This window comes from Pungitius pungitius, chromosome 5 (assembly GCF_949316345.1).
Source record: "Pungitius pungitius chromosome 5, fPunPun2.1, whole genome shotgun sequence".
Lineage (NCBI taxonomy): Eukaryota > Metazoa > Chordata > Actinopteri > Perciformes > Gasterosteidae > Pungitius > Pungitius pungitius.
Window position 1 is genome coordinate 3,777,373 of NC_084904.1, and position 21,293 is coordinate 3,798,665.

General features: G+C 42.7%; 1 protein-coding gene across 2 annotated transcripts; it reads left to right on the forward strand.

The window, feature by feature from the left end:
• Positions 1–14,512: 14,512 nt before the first annotated feature.
• LOC119225618 (homeobox protein orthopedia B-like) lies at positions 14,513–19,725 on the forward strand. Of its 2 annotated transcripts, none has more exons than XM_037483605.2 (3): positions 14,513–15,309; positions 15,610–16,007; positions 19,168–19,725. In XM_037483605.2, exons 1-3 carry the CDS (start codon positions 15,234–15,236, stop codon positions 19,666–19,668), a joined length of 975 nt encoding a protein of 324 aa, XP_037339502.2. In that variant the 5' UTR covers positions 14,513–15,233; the 3' UTR covers positions 19,669–19,725. The 2 variants fall into 2 exon arrangements, with proteins under 2 accessions (XP_037339502.2, XP_037339503.2); XM_037483606.2 differs by having other exon boundaries at positions 14,513–15,270.
• Positions 19,726–21,293: the final 1,568 nt, after the last annotated feature.

Below are 21,293 nucleotides of genomic sequence, written 5' to 3' on the forward strand. Positions count from 1 at the left end.
GTATGGGTATGAGTTTGTGGGTCCATGTCTGTGTGTTTGTTTACACACTGTGTGCATGGGAATTAAATCTGCACACCGTACGTTTCGCCACACACCCGGGAGTGTCTTTATTGTATAGGTGTGTGCGTGCGTGCGTGCGTGCATGCGTGCGTGCGTGCGTGCACGCAGGCTTGTGCATGTGTGCTTGTGTGTGTGTGTGAAGGTTTGCCATTCATTAAGAGTAGAGCACAACCGGAGCTAAACTAGCCATGGCTCATTATAATCTGAAGGTTTATTTAAAACCTCACACTGCCTCATTCCCAATCCACTCACCGCCATATGCGTACAGTAATTACACACGTGAGGAGGAGGAGGAGGAGGAGGCTGCTTTGTGTGTGAGCGTGGCAGAGAGTGGGCATGCGAGCCTGTGCGTATGATTATTTTTCATCCCAGGTTTCGCCTGAGTTCGGCCCCTATAACTGAGGATCTAATCAATCTGCCGGCTATTAAGTTTGTTAATTGATAATGCATACTAATTAGTCCGGGCTCTGTTACCACAGCGATGGCAGGAAGGTGATTGTAGGCAGGAGTCCAAATGGACTTTTAAAGCGGGGAGCGGGAGGTGGAAGCCATCGGGCCTGCACACGCACGTGGTGGAAAAGGCACATACACACATTTCTAACTTCTAATATGAAGGCACACTTTATATCTATGCATGTTTTATATGAGTCATCCATGATCAGCCTATACATCAGGCTCTATGTTGGACACTTATATCTCCTTACAACTTGTAGTGTGTTTTATATCGTATGCCTATACACTATTACATTATGGCTGTTGGTGTGTATCTGATTCCAAAAGAAGTTCATATATAACAAGACACTAATTACATTGGGTTTATAAGTAGCTAATGGCTTTACTTATAGTTAATAAATACCCACTACATCATAGATATTTTATATACATTACAACACATTTAATGTTGTTTTATCATTCTTCTGAGTATTTCTTTTTCATGTTAACTCTCCCCACTATCAAACAGAGCAATTTTTACTCAACAACAATATTTTAATGCTTTAAAGTTACTTTGCAGATTTAGATTTACAGACAAACATGAGCTCAGAAATATTATACGATCGTGTAGATCAAATAGCATTTAAACTGTCAAATACAAATAATACAATGCTGCTAACAAATTAGCAAATAAAGAATAATAATCATTTATCTTAATATATAATATCCATACTGCTCACAATTGTGAATTTTGATTATTTATTGTTGAAGACGTATTTGTATGTGTTTCAATTCATTATTATTACAAAACAGCATTACATTACATTTTGACTTTGAATTTATTAATCAATTGGACTAACTAAATTCTTATTAAAAACAGATAAGAAACATTAGCCAAAGGTTTGTTTTTCCCAACCATGCAACACGACATAAACGGCATCTAAACTGATCTGGAAACATTGAATTATTAATGAAGCATTAGTAATATCCTGAGTTATTATATTCCCTTTCATAAACAGTGCCTTGCAAGATAATTGTACAAAAAACATATAATGTGGTAAAGCCTTCATTTTTAAACACACTTTCAGGTAAAATGGATTAGTAGGAGGCAATATAATGCTAAAGGTGCGTTACAATCTAGCATGTTACACAACACACCGATTCAAGTAGCAGGTGTGCCTTTTAATCATGAGTGTGTGTGTGTGTGTGTGTTTGGCTTCTGTTTGTGTAGCTCACTGCCTCTCCATTCGTTTTCCCTTTTGTGAATTGGATATAGATGCACACAGAGACGCATGCACGTGCACACATGCACACACAAACCATTCATCACCTGCCCAAGACCCTGAATTATTACCTCTGGGGTTCAAGGTCAAGGAGATGCAGCAGGTAAATTGAAGTGTGAAAGGTCAGTGCAGTTTGATCCCTCTGTTTCTGCTGCGAGATGAAGCTGGTGTTTTGTTATTTTTGCATGACGGGGATGATAGAGACATTACCCGGATTCGTCTTCGAACAGGCTCGTACCCACATTCCCCTCTGAACCGTGTCACTTCCTGCTGTCCCGCAGGAAGTAGTCCCCCTTAGGCTCCCCGTTTGGGGAATGCGCCCGTCACCGCCTCTCGAACGCGTCGACGCAGTGAATGCGCAGAGCGGAGGCTACTTGAACGGATCGGGGCTTGTCTGTTTGCCTATTTGAAACCTGCTTGGCTGTTACTGCTGGAAGGAGGATATTACCGTCATTACCTGGTGATGAAGAGCTCAGTGGATGGTCATATCACTGATTTATCCTGCCCGCTTTGTCTGCCAGACTGATGGCGTACACACGGGACAATCCCTCATCAAACTACCCAGTCCTGGACAGACGGGGCTTTAAAAATGAACCAAACACTTTCAGTAAGATTGAACCCGCCGTTCACAAAACACTTTAATTGAGTCATCTGTGTGTTTCTTCTCAGATCTTTTTTTTTGGGGGGGGGGGTTGGGCTTGGAGTTCCATCCCTTGCATGTAGATTTCTGTCCGAGCGGAGCTCATGGCTTTGTTAAACCACAGATATGGAGAACACAGTTCTGCTATGCTGTCTGCACCCTTCCTCCAACCTCTCACGACTTTGGCTTTGCCTCTTCTCCCTCGCTCTGTGTGTCTCCGAATGTGCATGTGTTGCATGCTTTGTGTGCGCACGTGGCATGTGCGTATTTGTACTGCGAGCACTGTGTGTGTGTGTGTGTGTGCGCGCGCGTGTGTAAGTGAGGAGGGTGTGTGTGTGTGTGTGTGGGGGGGGAGTGGGGGGGGGGGTCAGAGCAGCCAGCTGGGTTGGAGGGGTAATAAAGAAGGAGAATCAATAGGCCATGCAGTAGAGCCAAGGTGCTGCCATTTATCACACCGCCTCCATGACTTCCATCATTCATCATGCCCAATGAGGCAGCAAATAGGAAAATGACTATTTGTATCAAACACATCTGCACTCATCCACTGAGGTATTTTATTCCCATTAACTCAAAGAGTGGAATACGCCAGTTTCAGCTGCTGCTGTTGTTGTTGCCGCTGTGTTTGTGTGTGTGTGTGATTCTATTTGTTCGGGCTTGTAGTTGTAGATTCATTGGGAACACATTCATGGCTGCTGTTGTTTTTTCCCTGGAAGAAAAAAAGAGAAAAGGGGCATGTGTGCTGTGAGCCTTCCAATCCCTGTGTTGGGTTTAGCCTCCAACTCTCTCTCTCTCTCTCTCTCTCTCTTTTGACCTGCTCTCACCTGTAATCCACATTCCTGCTTGTTTCCAAATATTCCTCTTTCTGAACCCAATGGAGTGATGGTGCGAATAATATCTCATGGCTGTAAGGAGCCATTACATTAGGCCCGTGTTTCATTTCCACCTATAAATTAGCCCCCTTGTGGCCAGGTGTCTATGTGTATATGTGGTAGCCTGTAGGGCTCAGTGGTGTAGAGGGGTAGACTGTGGTCATTATGGTCTAATATCCCATGAAATGGTGAAATTTTTATGCACCTTATTCATGAGCTGCCTGTGAATATTGGAGAAAATATATTTTGTGTGGTGTCCCTCGTAAATAAAACTTGATTGTGTTTGTTTTTTGGCTCTTTTTTCTCTCTTAATAAGAGCACGGTCGCAGTAATTCTGGGTCTCCACTGACGGACTCGATCCAAATGTTTCTCTCCGTGAGCCCATTGTCCTTATGTTATGAGATAGCAACTGTTCAGGGATGACTTTATATGACTTTTATGACTTAAACCTATTTAGAGACTAAAACCTAGAACTAAAGCCATGTTATACTGTGATTTAAATTACATTTAAATGGAAATGCATGAATTAGTCAATTGGTCTGAAAATGTGTTGGTTTAACCATCCGTTAAGCTTTACAGTCATCTACAAAGAATTCTGTTAGTTTTGTAGCTTTTCACTTTCTTCATATTCTGTAAAGTGAATGCAGGAGCTTTGGGGTCGGACAGAAATTGTGATTTTGCGATTTATTTTTCTCGCTAACGTTTTTAGACCAGGAATATCATTTGTGAATTCAAAAGAAATAGCAGATTGATTTATGATGTAAATTGATGTTGATTAGATTAAAAGTCAAAATGTTGACTTCTGGGATGCACCCACTCTCGACGTTGAAATAGCTCAATTGAAGCCATACAGCACACAAAGAGGTCGGGATGAATCTAATCACACAATTTTTGTAAAATACTAAGATAATTAGAAAACTTGCACAGATGCAACCTATGGACTCTCTCGCTCTCTCTCTCACACACACACACACACACACACACATAGGCACACTTGCTGTGGCAGGCTAAGACTCCACTCTTCATTGCTGCGACTTTCAAGGAGAGTGTAATGTTCCAAGGTCACGTCACGCATCTCTCAGACATTCCTGGGTGCTCTTAGCGTCTCCCTTTTACTGCTTCGTGATATACGGCCCTCAGCGGGCCGAAGCCTTCACACGTGGAGGACATACGCTGCACCTCCACTGTTACCGGGTGGAGCCTTCGTCTCATAGTGGATCTTAGGAGCACCTTTGAGGTGAAGTGTCTTACTGTGCATGAGGTTTGGCCTCCGGTACGCATTTCTCAAACCCTCATTAGACTGAGAAACTACACATATTTCTAATAGTGTTAATGTGCTTGAGCAGGGCATTTCCTCTTTTTGTAGAACTTATTATATTTAATATTTGATATGCTAGAGGTGGACTGTGTAAGAGGCAACTAGGGTTAACATCATTACCTACTCACTGCCTCATAATCATTACTGATTGGACAAATTTCTAAAATTACCTCCTTTATTACCAATTACATAGAACACTTAGCTTTCTCAATATCAATCAGCACACTGTGATAATGCATAATTAAGTCTCACAGACCAATCTGGATGAATTATCTAATAGAAACCTAATGACAAAATCAAAGACTTCTTAATAAAATCAAACAGCCATATTGTTTGTTAACTGGTGGAAAATGAAAAAGATAACCATTGTCTTTTTGCTAGTACTTGATCATTTGGTTATCAGATGCCTTAAGTACATTTTTACAACAAATTTGGTTATTCGTCCCATGAGTGATGTGCTACTTTTATGGCAAAACAATTTTATCCTAAATACATATATATTTTAAATATATCTCTAATTAGTTTTTTTCTATTATATGATTTACAATGGATGGATTTCTGCAACATTTCCCGCTGAGAGCATACTGTAAAGCTCCTCTGTTCACCCCGACTGAGTACGTCTCGAGTGCACGTGGAATCGTGACCGTGCCCTGAATGCGCCCCCCCCCCCCCCCCCCCTTCGCGCTTCCTGTGGGAGCTGAAGCAAAGTCACCCACCGCAGGAGGATGGCTTTCACATTCATAAAATTCATAGAATTTTTCACAAATGGGTGAACACAATTTCCTACCAATTTCCTCATTATGCAAATATGCAAAATATCAAATCTAGACCAATTAGGGAGAGCTACGGCTTTAAATTCACCGGTTTAAGCCGTAATTGCAGAAACCCTCAAATAATTACGCGGCTAATTGGGAATATTTGTGACAGATACAACAAATTCTCCCCACAAATTACATTTCATCCGAGGGACAACCGCGCCCCAGTGAAATCCTATCGAGGTCTAATTTCTCTTACATAATGAAAGGAACTGGAAACCTGTTATCACATTTGAGCACTACACTGCTCTCTAATGTGGAATGATCAAACAAATTAAGCTGAAATTCCTACATATTTCTGTAATCTCTTTCAAAGGCACTTTATTTGTAAAGGAAATGAGTCCGGGTTGCCGCCGATATGAGCTGTAATAGGCAGTTAGAGGAGCCCGAGAGAGCCGGACTCCTCCACACAAGGACGCTGGCATGTGCAGATGCACGAGGATCACGCAGTCACCTTCAAAACTTCTTCCGCTTCGCGGGCCCGGTGGGGTGGGGTGGGGGGGGGTGTCCGCGTCCACGAAGATTTTGTTTGTCTTCCTGTCTTCCGTGTCCCCGGGATTTGTCGCCTCCTCGCAGGTGACCCTTCTCCAAGACTCCAGTCCACCTGTGAAGGAAGTGCACACGCGTGCACGTACGCGTCCGCATGCGTGCAAACACGTTAACACACACACACGCGCGCGCACATCCACGCTCCATAAACGGCCGGCGCTGAGATGGAGCAGGTCTAAGTAAACAGGCAGTGCGCCGGCGGAGCGTAACGGCTCCATTCGTCAGAAAGCCTCATAAATGCGATCGCTCCTGATATCTCTATTTCTCCATCCCGACGGGCGTTTACCGACGGGAGGCACACGAGGCACAGCGCCAGCCTCTGTTCCTATACTCTTATTTCATTCTTGCACAATATCATCAGACATTTGTAGCCAACAGTTTGGGATTTATTCATTAATACCTGAATAAGAACAATACCTAAAGAGTGCTTTTAATTATTTAACTGCTTTTATCAAGAAAATGCCCGCTGGTGAAACCTCTAATATTTACACTGTGACATAACCTATGACCCCGGATTTTTCTTTCCTGATTTAACATTTTACAATGTCTTATCTCCAATTTCACAGTGGTCGCTTCATTTTGCAAATGAATACGTGTAAATTAGATGACACACTATCATTCATAACAACCGCAGCCGAGGTGCATCAGTCATTTTTCTTAAATTCACCAGACACACTTTGTGCAATTATGTAATCATTTTGTCGCCCAATTGCAGGTGCCTCCTAACCTTTAAAAAGTGCCAGGATGTCTCACCGGTTTGTGCTATCAATCATTTTGGTGGAGAAGTTGTCACTTGTGTTGTCCTGGTGGATATCTCATTTTTTGCGAATCCATCCTCAGTTATGGGACATGAAATCATCTCTTTGAAAATTCAGGCCATGTGCTTACACATCACAAAGAGAAAAAAAAACAGAATGTGTTTTGAGTGTGTGCATTCTTATACTTGGTATAAATAAATGCAGGTGTGATTGATGAGAGGACAAAGTGTTAGCACCAGGGACAGGAAGTGGGTCTCGGCCTGGAAAAGACTGAGGTGTGCTCTGTTTCTGTCATATGCAAACCCAAACGCCCCCCTCCACACGCCCACACCCCCCCCCCCCTCCCCATGCACATTCCCACAGCACCGCAGTCTATTTCAGTCTGTTTGTATGAGTAATCTCTCTTTCTTTCTTTCTCCCTCGTTCTCTCTCTCTCTCTCTCTCTCCCTCTCTCCCTCCTTCTCACTCACATCTCAGTCAGACCCGTTTATTCTGTAATTTTCTGGACACGACCGTCACTGACACCGGATAGATGAGGCTAATCTCAGCCACAGGCAGACTGTCAGACAGCTTTGCTGAGGCTCTGAGTGTAAAATAGCGCTCGGCTGCCCCTGCACTGTTTTTCTTCTTCTTTTTCTTCCCTCCTTTTACCCCTCCCATCTTTAAGATACACAGGGAGTGACCAGAATAACAGAAACACCTGTATGAATGTTTAGTTATTCTATTGTATTGTACAGGGGGAGTCTATTTTTCTGATCACGCATGCAATCAGTTGCAATGTATGCACAGATGCACACACACAAACACACACATACACACATACACATATGTGTATATACACACAAACACACATACAAGGCTGTGCGTTTAGGCCCATGTGTTAGTGCATGTGAGTGCACATGTCATCACTAATGCCCTGTTAATTGCCAGACAGTGTTCCCGCACACACCTCTGCTAATGTTCCGCTTGCTATTCAGTCTGCAGCCTGCCTCTCCTCCTTATCCTCTCCTCCTCATCCGCTCCTCCTCTCCCTTCGGTACGGATTGTTCCGTTAGAATAGCAGCCCGCTCACTAATTAGCGTACCTCACCAGGATTGTGATCAAGTCCTGCTAACATGTCCAGCACACATGATTGCAAGCAGAGAGAGATTTTCTCTGTTAGGCCTTGCTTCGGCCAGCTGCGTCTCTGAGTTCAGCACCATGGACAGCGGCCGCTCAACACCTTCTTCTAAAATAGCCCAAAGTCGTCTTTTTTTCTTTTAATCACGACAATTAGAGCTTTTTTTTCTCCCCCGTACCTTGACAGACGTTACTTGTAAGTCTCTCTTTCTCTCCGAGCGTGCCGCTACTCTCATTACACGCGCTGATTAAAGCATAGATTAGCCAGCAGTGGCCCTGTGCGCTCCTCACCAACAGCTCGCTCAATATCAATTAGGGGCTGCGCCAAAAGCAGCATGTCCACCAGTGGCCCTCCTCTCCTGCTTCTAGCTTTCTCACAGGGCTAAAAAAGAAGAAATAGTAGCATGGTAATAAAATACAAAGGAAAGTAGAGCGGAGCACAGGCTTTGAGATTAGGTGGGGGTAGGGAGCGATCATCAACCGTGAGAGAGAAATGAGAAAGGACAGTCAATGTTCATCAGAATCAGAATCAGATGCTGCCTCAAATAATGCCAGTGACAATTTTGAACTTGTACGTATACACAGGATCTGTGTGCATGTCTTTTAGCGTGCCCGTGGCTGCACCTCAGAGGTTCAAATCAAGAAGCGAAATAAAGGAAAAGTCACTTAGGCCTATTAGTCAGGGCAGTGTGGCCTTATACCTCAGAGTTCATCCGGGAAATAATGAATCATATGTGGATATGGAATGAAAAGCCTTTAAACCCAGCTTCAGCAGGTCGTTCCGGTTTAGAGGGAATTAATTCACACTTTTTCTCTGACCTCACCGTGCCATTGAAATGAGGCTGATCACATTGGGTTTCATTTATTGATTCCATATCTTAAACAACTGTGTTTATAGAGATTAAATAAGTTGATTTTGGATGGCCATCTATTCAATTGGGAATATATTACATTTGTGTTAATGGTGTGTTCTCTTGTAGCACTTTGTGTAAGAGTTGTTGTTGTTTACAGAGTGAATATAATTGAATTTCCTTTGCAATAATCAGGGATGGATTTTGTTGTGAGCATATTGGCTTTACAAAATGCAAATAATGTGCCTAGTTTGGATGATTAGGAAAGAATATTGATGAATAAACATATACATGTTTTAGCCCATAGCGTTACATTTCTATCACAGCATTTATTGAATAGGGGTATTGTGTGAAATCTTTCAATATAATTGACTGTCATGAAACAGAAGAAACTGTCTTTTTACAGAGAACACCTCCAACCTCCCCGACACATTTGTCCCTGATAACCACGTGGTAAATACAGCGTTGCTCCCCCACTTCTTCACACAACCTTCGATGTCCACTAACAGACAGCCTGTCCAATTAAAAGTGGCCATCGATTATAGATAGCTGCCTGCTGGCATATGAGGGGGACGACGCTGGATGCTATGCCACTGCCAATACAGGCCACAGTTAGCCACAAACTAACCAGAGCTGACACCAGCATATTAGGTCTGGACCGGGTTAATTCACCTGCAGTTGGCCCCTGTGTTGGCTCCACAGCGCTGCGGTTTACCTGCCCAGTCTAAATGCTGATCATTAAGCTGCTTCCAGCAGCCATGATTGGTGCAGCGGGGCTCATATCATTGATTAAAACGGAAGTCTCGTAGCTTAGCTCTTTGATTTTTGATATTCCCAGTGTTGAGGCTGGAGAGAAAAGACGTGTTTAAGAGCAAATCACCGATATTTCATGCACATCCACATGGTTTACATCTAATGCCATTTGGTCATTTTAGTTTTATGTCACACACCTTTCTTACAAATTATTCAAAATATCTCAAAGATCACTTTCAGTTAATAGTGTGAGGCCGGGAAAATATGAATATCTGTGCTGACATGGGGCCCTGGCGCGTAGTTATCCCTGTTATTGTTTTTGAACGCCTCGGAATGTAATTCCAATTTTCCCTACCCGATTTTCCAGCAAGCTGCTTTTTCATTAACTTTGGGGGGAAATGGTGGCAGGTCCATTTAAAAAAAAAAAAAAGAAGAAAATGCTCCACCCTCCCAATAAGTGCCTCAGCTCAGGAAAATAAGAAATTAAGAAACGGGCCTATTTTATCATTTGGGCCCCTGTCTTCCCCCAAACACTGCGAAGGCACCCTCCAATGGAGAACCCTGTGGGCGGAACAAGGGAGCTTTACCTTAGCATATGTTAACTGTTACACAATGTCTTGATGGAACACAACGAAATGACTGGTAATTGACATAAAATATGACAAAGTGTTTGAGTCTTTGTGAGGGAAGCGTCGCGTATTACAGCGTATCAGCGCCGTAATGTGACTGATTAATGAAAGATCGGCCTCGCACTCACTCAGCTGATTCTGTGAAAAATGAGTTTTGTGTTGTCATTCCGACAAGCCGGCAACCACGGCCGGAAAAGACTATTAGCCGGAATCATTATCAATAGCCATATTTTCAAACTCTATTATGGCAATCAGGCTAGAATTTATTCAATAGATTTAGTTCATTTGGTTGTAATTGATAAATAATCAAAATGTATCAATGTACTTGCACACATTTCACTAACAATCAGGAAAAACTGCCCCATTTACCAGCTGACTTGGTCCAAATTAGAGCCAAATTGATGATCAATTAATCTTGGGAGGGGTATAGTGCGCCGTGTTTAGCCGAGGAACGGCACAATGGCGGAGGGGAGGGATGAGAGAGAGGGAGAGGGAGGAGACAGGGGAGAGGAGGATAAAGAGAATGGATGGATGGGAAAGTGTGGGATTTGTGAAGTGAGAGGCGAGCTGAACTGGCTGGGTGAGTAACGCGCTGAGAACACCAGGGAGATGCGAAGCGACAACGGAAATACAACAAGTGTGTGTGTGTGTGTGTGTGTGTGAGCTTCCTCTGTTCATTTTCCACATTGGCCCCACCGTCACACAATCCAGGCATTTTCCGGGTTTGTGCATCTTCCTCTCCCTCTACATTATGTTGGCCTATGTGCGTTTGTGCGTTTGTGCGTGTCCACTAGCCCGCCTGTACGTCTCCCAGTGAGCGAGTCACCCACTGGAAGTATCAGGTAGATCAAGTTCGTCAAGTCGGAATTGACCAAGGTCAAAGAGACTGATCCCATTTATTCTTTAATGTGCCGAGGCATTAAATTGCACGAGGAGGCTTTGCTGCAGTTTGATAATTGCAGCACATGTTTCTAATTTCAAGCCACTCAGAGACTTTACTGACCCAAGTCCTCCCCTTTTATCTGGTGTTTTAGGAGCGTGAGTGTGCACAGGAGGTATGTGTGCAGGGATACCAGAATAACCACATTATTCTCCCATGGACAACTATTAAATCAGCAGTTTACGTGATCACTTACAATTTCACGAATCATCTCTCGCTTGTTTATGCATTAAATATTACATCCGATCTTTGCCGAGGCCTCGGTATGCCCCAGATGTCACGGTTTTGTGGTTAAAACATGAGAACGAGTGGTTGTTTTGTTGAGAAAAGGCTCTCTCTCTCTCTCTCTCTCTCTTTCAGTGTGTCTGGCACGCTGGCACCTGTAATCTAAGGTACTCATTACCTTCAATGATGCATTACAGCTTCCTAATGATGGAGCCACAGTAATGGACCTAACTAATGACCAGACTTAAGAAAGAACATATTCTAATAGCTGGAGCAAAACTGGAGGGAAAGTCAAGGTGTCGTGGAGGAGGAGGCATTAGATCTGTGGGAAGCTGCAGGAGGCCTAAAAGGTCGGGGTCAGGCGATAAATACAATTAATTTTTAAAATCATCAATTAATTATGAATGAAAAAACACTAAGAACAGTTGAATTTGCTTTACACTGCTGCAGAAATACCAAAAAGAAACACACACATTGCTCGTGTTCATGGGGAATTCAGCTTTCTTCAGAATTGCAGACCAGAACAAAACAGATTTCTTAACATTTGCTGCATCTTCAAGATGTCCTGTTTTTTTAGGAAAACAGATCTTATTCTTATTTGATCATCACATTTTAAGGGGTGTCAACACCATACCACTATACCTCTGCATTGACTTGTAGATTCTCCTGGTTACCTTGAGCTTCCCTTGAGGCTGCAAGGTGATGGTTGAAAGTTGAGTCTTTTGAAAGGAACTTTTTGCTTCACATAAAAAAAGGAAGTTCGCTCTAAAATCCTCCAAAATGCTTTAGACCTCCGAATGTACTTTTCCCTGGAAACAACATGTCACATTAACATTTGACTGGCATTGAGTGCTGAACTGAATGTAATGGGTTTTTTTTTTTAAGTTGCTGACACTCTGAACACTGCTGTGTTAATAGCACCTACATTGTGATTTCCATTGCTATTTTAATAATCTCCCCCACCACCACCAAGGCACAGGCGCGCACTGCACCCTCCGTGACACACGCCTCTTCCTCCCCATTAAGGAAATCGCTGTTCTTTGCTGATTATTTTATTTGAAGCCGTGATTACCGGTCTGTGCGCCAGATCACGCAGTAACGGGGAGCAGGCGGAGGGCAGAGGGCCTAATTGGGGCATGAGATGCGCGGGGTGGTGCAGACGGGCCGGGTGGCCGAAGTGAGGAGCCTCTAATGGAGCCGCCCCCCCCCCCCCCCCCACCCCCCCTCTACCCTGCATCTCTGTGCTTGGATGCAACACATTTATTGGCACACGTGTCCCTCGGACCGACATCAAATCGCCTGTACAACCGTCTCTATAACCGTCTCAGCAGAGGGGAAAAATCGATTTACCTTTTAAGATTTCTATAAGTGAGTGGATGTAGATGGCCACGATGCAATATGGGCCTGGCCATTTTGGTGTAAAGGATGTTATCCCCGCGCCTGCCTCCAGCTATACCTACATTATTGTTAACCTGTTCTGCACAGTGCCATGTGGGCAATGGATTTAACGCAGTTTGATTGCTTAAAAAAACAAAAACAAAAGCCGCGGAGAGGACACGGAATTCTTGATCTTTGAAATTGCTTTACAAAATTGCATTTGTTTTTGGTGCGCTTCCATTAAAAGTGTCTCCTCGCGTGTAAACAGCCGTTCCGCACTCAGATGCGCCGCATTAACCCGGGAGGATTGTGTGTGAGTGTGTTTTTACTGGGGGAAGATTGATGCGGTCCAGTTAGGGAGGCTGAGTGAGACATAGACCCATTTCAAGTGGGTTCCTCTTATTACAGCAATAAGTTACAGTCTGAGGGTCGGACAGCTGAGGGGATGTCTGCTATCCGGGCTGTTTGCACTGCAACAAACCACAATATCCATATTTATTATCATAGGAATCCGATGAGCAGTCAACAATTACTGCAAGCTAAATATTTTTTTATATGTTTGCCTCATTCTATCTAACAGGACGTCCATATAAATTATTTTTTTAAAACGCTTAGAGAAAGAATACAAATTCAATATTTATTATTGTTGATGAACCAATATATGCATACTGGTTATTACCTAATTATTTTTTATAGAAATACAACATAAAATGGAAACAATTTATACATAAAACGCAACTTTATTAATGAGGACAACAGTGATATTGAAAATCCGGCAAGGGATAATGAATTGAAACATGGTGTAAAATAATCCTAAATTAGAATAAAATTGATCAAATGTAATATTACATTCACATTTGTTATGTAAAATATAACATCACATTGTTTTCACAATTGCTAGAATTTTAGCAATTTAATTAAAGAAAATCGGACCTTTTAAAAGTTGTATTTTTGTATTCATTAATTTGCATTATACCAGTTGTCTTCCATTAAATTGCAAATCAAGCAACTTCCAAAACATACAGACCGTGTCTCCCAAGCCCTTCCCAAACGCAGGGTTGGCCTTAGAGCAAGTCCCTCTCCTCTCTCTGGTCTACACGTCTGAAGCAAACGAATCTGCTGCTGATTGCTTCTGCTGGACCTTCAGGAGATGGCCCCAGCTTTCCCCACTCAGTGGACCATGCACAAGTCCCATTTTCCTTAACGTTTGCACGCTGTGCCACTACTTCCTTGCGCCCCCGCTGCACAGTGCGGCCGAGGAGCATAAGAGATGAGCTGGTGCGGAGGGAGAGGGAGGACTACTCGCCTGGACGCCTCCTTTGTGCGGCTGCGGGAAAAGAAAAAAAACCCTATTTAGTCCCAGGCGGTGGTCTATTCACAAGGCTACCCCCTGACATCTGCCAAAAGCCCCCTGTGCACCAGCACTGTCTGGAGGAGTGGAGCGCAGATCAATGGCTGTCCTGTTAATTGTATAATAGAACTACTCATGGACCACTGTTAGAGGGGCACAATCGTTTAGGGTCCAACACGTCTGATTTTTTTTTTTTTTTGGTTTGAACCAAACGGGCCTAAATACCTCTAATTGCGCCCGCGTTGATGAAAAGTCGATGGAAGTTAAAGCGGCCGATCACTATCGGAGCTTAAATCCATCTGTACTCGTTTATTTATTTATTTCCTCGATTCGTCTCCACAAATCACCTGCCATCGGGGGAATGGGAGGGATGTTCGTTTTGTTTGTGATCCAAGGACGGGAGGGAAGTGGGGTTGTGGAAGCAGGCCTTGCGTTACGAGGCTTCTCGTCTGCATGGCTACATGTTTCTTCTCTTTTATGACTGCAGCCCACACTGATCATACGTAGAATCACCTCAATCTGATATACCTGTCAATATGAAACAGTATTTCATAGGAATGTATCAAGAGTAACCATTTCGACATGTGTTGTAATTCATAGATAATGTATCATGTGTACAGGAGATTATTCCTCACTTGCTGAGTTACCGTAAAACGGATAATTAACATAGAAGTTATTTGGAAAAATGAAAATATACAATATTTTTTATTTTATCTGTTGGCTTAAAAAAAACGCAAACTCTTGTCTGATGGCGCAAAATCATGGGTTCACCTTACAGTATTTCCATGTATGTCCGCAGACAAACGGGGGCCCCGTCGTTGCACAAACTATATGAGATTAAACAAACACATTAAGATGTCGAACCTGGAATAATTTGAGCATGAAAAGCTAATAAATCAGAGCTAGGGAACGGGAGAGGATTGAATTGAATTGTATTTTTTTTTTTTTCGTGCGCGTTCGGGTTCGTGCATGCGCGCGCCTTCTTGCGTATACGTGTATAAAAAAGAAAAGAAGTGAAGAGGGGGGGGAGTCACGTCGCTGACATTTGCAAGCTCCCTCTCTGATTGGCTCTTATTTGAAGAAGCTCACGGGTTCTTTCAACTAATAAGCGCCTCCCCGTTGCTCTAAAGGACATTATAATGCAAGGGGCCACCTTTTTTTAACCACAAACCGAATTTTCGTTCATTTAGACGATATATACTTTTTAAATTGCCCAAAGTTGTGGGATTTTTTTGGAGCGCATTTCACCCTGGAGCGGTACGCGATGCTCTCCCACTCCGACCTCCTGGATGCTCGGCTCGGTGAGTTATCCTCGCTAAACTCCGGCCCTAAACTCCAGTGTAAGATTCCAACTTCTTCTTCAACCTTGTGATGTGATAGATAGACTGTGTAGATAATTGTGCTAACCGCTCAATTGTGTGTCGTTGCTTTATGCCATTCTTTACAGTGATTTGTAGAAAATAAGCAATGCAAAATGTCTATGCAACATTACGTTTCAAAATTACGACCCAAGCTATATTAAGTTTATTTGTTATCTTCTTTGAATTTATGTGTGTTGCCGTTTTGTCATGCGATTCACATTTGAAGATACAGCGATGTCAGATCTGCCATGTAAGCCTCTCTCCTCCTCCATCCTCTAGGGATGAAAGATGCTGCGGAGTTACTGGGACACCGGGAGGCTCTCAAGTGCAGGCTCGGCGGTGGGGTGTCAGACCAGGGGCACCCGGGAGACATGGCCCCTGGTTCAGACTCCGTGGAAGGAACCACCCTACTGCCGGGAGATGACATCACCACCGTTGGATCCAACTCCGCCGGCATGACGGTGAACGGGAAAGAGCAGGAGAAGCAGCAGCAGCAGCAGCCGCAGCAGAGCTCCAGCCAGTCGGCCAGCCAGCAGAAACAGAAGCGGCACAGGACGCGCTTCACGCCGGCGCAGCTCAACGAGCTGGAGCGCAGCTTCGCCAAAACCCACTACCCTGACATCTTCATGAGGGAGGAGCTGGCGCTGAGGATCGGCCTCACCGAGTCCAGAGTTCAGGTAAAATACTTGCCCAACGTGGATTTCACGGGGCTGGTGAGCAAAATAGGTTTAGAGAGGATGATTAACGACTCCGTGCGTGTTTTGGCACGTTCTAAAATGTGCCAAAATGTGTAATTCACTTATTTGCCACCTGCAGTTATTCTAGTAAAGTATAACGTTTTGTGTACAAATGCTTGCAATATCAAAGTTACAACATATACATATGATGTGTTATTATGAATTATTAAAGGTACAGAACCATTTAGAAATTAGTTCTAATTTAGGTTTAGAATATCTTTCCTTACAATACTACAATGAAAAAATAAAGTATTTGTGGAGGGTCAGCACATTCTCACACTATTCGTTATCTTCTGATGGTCAAATGACGGTTGTTTTAGAAAATACAAGTTGAAGCTCATTTTGACTTGATAATTTGGTTCAAATAAGAGATGATTTGTACAATACGTACATTTAAGAAGCCGTGCCCCTGGAGTGGCTCTGTCCAAGAAATATCTATCACATGCGCAAATTCACTGCCCACGAAGTCAAAAAGATCCAGATGGCTCTAAAACATGTCAGAAGATTATTGTATAACGACGCTTTAAATTCACTCTCACCAGAAATATTGAAATTGGGGGGTGGGTTGTTCATCCAAATTCCTTTTCCGTTTCTGTTATATTACAAATATACGTTAGTGGTATTTGGGCGTTTGGAAATTATTAGTATTATTTTTTTTACCATCAAGATGGGATTTACCCTGGCCAAAATATTATGTATGCATATGGAATAATTTACTTTACAAAATCTGGCTTCCCCTTTTGTTTGAAAATAATTCTTGTAATTAGAATGTTTATTCATTTTTTTCACTTGAATTATGAGGATGGAATTACATATTTAATGTTAACATTAAAACGTTGGTCATTTGGTTTGTATTTCTTTTTGGGGAAATATAACGAACGACTTAAAAAAATATATATATACTTGCAAAACAAATGCAGTGCCTCTAAAAAGCATGCGGGAACGTACGGCTCTAATAAACCAAACACATTATCAACCAATTTCAGTCTTATTTATTACAGTGAACGGGTTATTAACCAGTGATGTGAGATTCATGCAAATGATTCCACCGACTGCAATACAACGAATATAACCATTAGTCACCTTAATAATCAACTCGTTATTGTGTAGGAGCCTCACACCTCGCTGTTGCTAAACATTCGTGCAGGTCGCGCGGGTGCAGCCGTCAGTGGGCGTTTTTGGTCAGCGTGCGTGCCTCCACGGCCTCTGCGCCTCCAAAACGCTCCATCAGCGACGTCTTAATAGGACTCAAGAATATATTGTACTTTTTTAATGGAATGAGAAATTGCATTTTCTTTCCACCCTCCGAGTGTAATGGGTTTGGGCGACGTTTCACGGATGGCTGAATGGAATGAGAGCGAGATTTCACTTTTAATACGGAGGCATCGACTCACGGCCTCGCGCGCGCATTAATCACGACCGAAGATTGTGAAATCTTTATAAAGTCGAAAGGGGACACGCGTGAGTTTTTTTTATTTTCTTGTTGAAAGAAAAAAGCTGTGTAAGTGGATCGTTGTGATTTCTGCCCCTCGCGCGTCAGTGTGGTTGAGTGGTTTTTATTTTCACGTGGATTGCTTTAATAATGCGGGCCGTTTTCTGTTGTTTTAAGTCAACACAATATTAAGCGCAATTTTACAGATTGTACTTGTAGATAGGATGTTAGAGAAAGATACCTCGGCTTTCTACTGCTGAACGACAGTAATGAAATAACCGTGATTACATACTCACATCATCTTGTGTGTGTCCGTCTCATTTGATAGCCAAATGGTAGGACCTCATTTTCAAAGGATTGTGTATATCCCAACAACATTATGTACTATAAGCCTTTTAAAATAATTTTAAATGTATATATCAAATAAACCAAAAGAATACACACACAAATGGCTAGACTATAAAAATACTTGTAATAATATTTGAAAGAAAAAAAACATTTTCATTGTATTTTTTAAGATTTCTTAAATTATATGCAAAACTAAAAGTGACTACAGACATTATCTGTAAATCAACAACCAAACTGATTTCGGTATTATGCTAGTAATGACAAAATTACCTTTTTTCTCAATTTTGTACATAACAAATACTGTATTTCCATGCAGTATTTTACTAATTTCTTACATTGTATAAAATTGAATGTAAAATAACAATAATTATCTGTAATTCAATATCTAGCTCACTATGCTTTGTTCACTAGGCATGTTGAGCCTCTGGCCACACCTTACCAGTGATGTCACAGTGGATAAAGGCACATACCTAATCTGAAAATGGAGTTTTGAGTAAAGGCAATGTAAGGAAAAAATACATTGCAATAGTCCGGGAAGAAAGTAGAAGCAAGAATGATAATTCTTAAGTCCTTTGGCTTTGATCCCCAGCTGTGTTGTGTATCATTGATTAAAACCAAAAAGTATGTAATGTAAACTGCTTGAAAGTTACAACTTAAGAGAGCAGTGCAACGTTTTGCCATGATTTTCGTAATAATAAGAATCCCTAAAATAACAGTGTTTCCCTGCAAAACCTTGAATGAATGTTTTCTTAAATGTACGTTTTGTCGCACTTTGAGTTAAGATATCTTAGTTTAGCTTACTGTTTTTGTTTGACAGCCATTGCTGCCAGTGATTTGACCGTTTTTTACATTGTTTTTTTATCAGTATTAATGCAATTTACGAAATGCATCTGATATGAATTTTCAAGTCCAGCCTATTAGGCTAGTTGCAGTGCATGTCTTCGTATAATATATCCTTATAGGCAATTGGAGAAGGTCTACATTTAGGTGTTGTTAATTTCGTTTGTTACAATTCGACACAGCCGATATACAGGATCAGATTGAGACCATTTGTGTCACATAGGACATAATGCAAGGTGGTATGGAGGATGCAATATTAAACCACGTTTAACACTAGGAGTCATAGTTGTATCCATGTTTTAAACACACTCATGTTTCAACAATGTGTTAGTGAGAATAAAGTAAACTGTTTGTTGTAAAGGACCATGTTTCCAACATCCGCCTTGATCCATAATCATGGTATAATAATAATAATAATGATAATAATAATAATAATGTTCCCCGGTCTGGCGGCTCACTGTCGTGTCTCTCTGCTCGCAGGTCTGGTTCCAGAACAGACGCGCAAAATGGAAGAAAAGGAAGAAGACCACCAATGTCTTCCGTTCTCCGGGGACGCTGCTCCCAACAGCGGGCCTGCAGCAGTTCTCCGCCGCGGCCGCCATGGAGAACAGCCTATGCTCCTTCCACGCCAACGACTCTCGCTGGGCTACGGGGATGCCGGGGGTCTCCCAGCTGCAGCTCCCGCCGGCCCTGGGTCGCCAGCCGGGCATGCAGTCCCTGTCACAGTGCAGCCTGGGCCCGGGGCCGCCACCTAACTCCATGGGGCTCTCCAACGGCCTTTCCTCCAACGGCTCCGGTCTGCAATCCCACCTCTACCAATCGCATTTCCCTGGTATGTCGGCCTCTCTCTCCGGCCCCACGAACGTATCGGGCTCGCCGCAGCTGTGTAGTTCCCCGGACAGTGACATGTGGAGAGGGACAAGCATCGCATCATTGCGGCGCAAAGCGCTGGAGCACACAGTGTCCATGAGTTTCACTTAGTGACTTTTCAAAAAGAAAATACCCCGCCGCACTCCTCCTCTCCCACCTCCCCCTCCCAGCCCCCCCCCCTCCCCCCCCACCCTGCGGCTCCTTTTTCTGTTTTTATTTCTGCTATTAGATCAAAACGAGAGAGAGAGAGAGAGAGAGAGAGAGAGACAGAGAGCAAGCTAATCAGGCCTGAAATGTGAGAAAATGGAGACTGTACTTCATCTAGGCATAATGACAGGAAAAAGGACAACACTGACGGACAAATGGAAGAAAAAAAATATCTTGGGTTTGGGGTTATTTATCTTAATTCAAAAGGATTTTATCAACTATTGATGATACATACTATTGTAATGATCTTTAGACTAAAGGCCCTGATTACTGAGAGCCAAAACAATTGTTGTATTTGCGTTTCCATTGAGTGTGTCTTTACGCACACGCGTTATTGTGTTCAGGTGAAGTTGTGTTATGTCAAACGGTTATTTATACGATTGGGTATACATTTTGGTAACAGCCTACCGCACACGCACCACACTGTAGGTGGGCCTATTGAACCGGGTCTCAGGCATGCACTGTGCATGTGGAATCAAACGCTTGGATCATTTAAGGAGAAAATGATGCCCACTCAGACTGAAGAGGGACTTTGTGAGGCAACCTGCAGTCTCGTCTGCATGAGAAGGGAGCATACATCTTTAGAGGAAAAAAAACAAACAGTGATCTTTCAATAGGCCTACGCTGTTTTAGGATGTTTTGTGTAGATAAAACATTCTTGCTATGTACCCACTGGTCTTTTTGTGACATGTTTTAACTTATTGTATGTGCTATTACTTGACACATTTCCTAAATGTTTGATCCAATGCTCCACATTGACGGGTTTGTACCAATTTAAAACTGAACAAACAAATAAAAGTAATTTTCAAGAATGTCAACACAAGAATGATTCATGTCTCCATTACGTCTAAAGAGCTGACCTATCCTATGCGTGACCCTCAGTATGACCCACCCTTGCAGTCAATTCTCGATGGTTCCTTAATTTCGATTATAACCCTCACAAATTATGATGGGATTTTTGGACATTTCTGGGGGGGATAGAATGTTGTTGCGGTTGCTGCTCATTGACCAGTGTCTGGGCTGACTGGATCAAAGGGTTTATGAAGGGTGACTGGTCCCAGTGTGGCAGATAGGAGCGGTAAAGATGTCAGCGCTGGGATGTGACGGTCGCTGCCTTTAACCTTGACGTTCAACCCACTGAGCAGACCGGATACGCACTGTACCTAAACGGGAGGAATCACAGTTGACTGTGTGTGTGTTTAATATATGAATACGTATATATATATTCTATAGTTATTGGCTGACAGTAGGCTGTTATGATCCCTCATCGAGAAGTACATTTGATTAGTTGCAGAAAAACTTGTTTTATTACCCAAAATTATTATAGAAATACCAGAGGAGATTGAAACAAAAGGCTACCCTGATCCTATGGGAATGCTACAGAAACACATTCCACCAAATAGCCTACACCCGTCACATCCGCCTGTATATCAAGGTGGGACCAACAGCACCACTACCCTTATTGCTATTAGATAGCTAATAAATGGCTATTTAGACTGTGTTTCATACCTTTGGTCTAATTTAATGCA

Bases quoted from the DNA above. Each gene is read 5' to 3' on its own strand.
- LOC119225618 (XM_037483605.2), top strand. From the start codon at position 15,234: ATGCTCTCCCACTCCGACCTCCTGGATGCTCGGCTCGGTGAGTTATCC. The intron at 15,310-15,609 runs GTAAGATTCCAA...TCCATCCTCTAG, and splicing joins CTCCGGCCCTAAACTCCAGT to GGATGAAAGATGCTGCGGAG. The intron at 16,008-19,167 runs GTAAAATACTTG...CTCTGCTCGCAG, and splicing joins TCACCGAGTCCAGAGTTCAG to GTCTGGTTCCAGAACAGACG.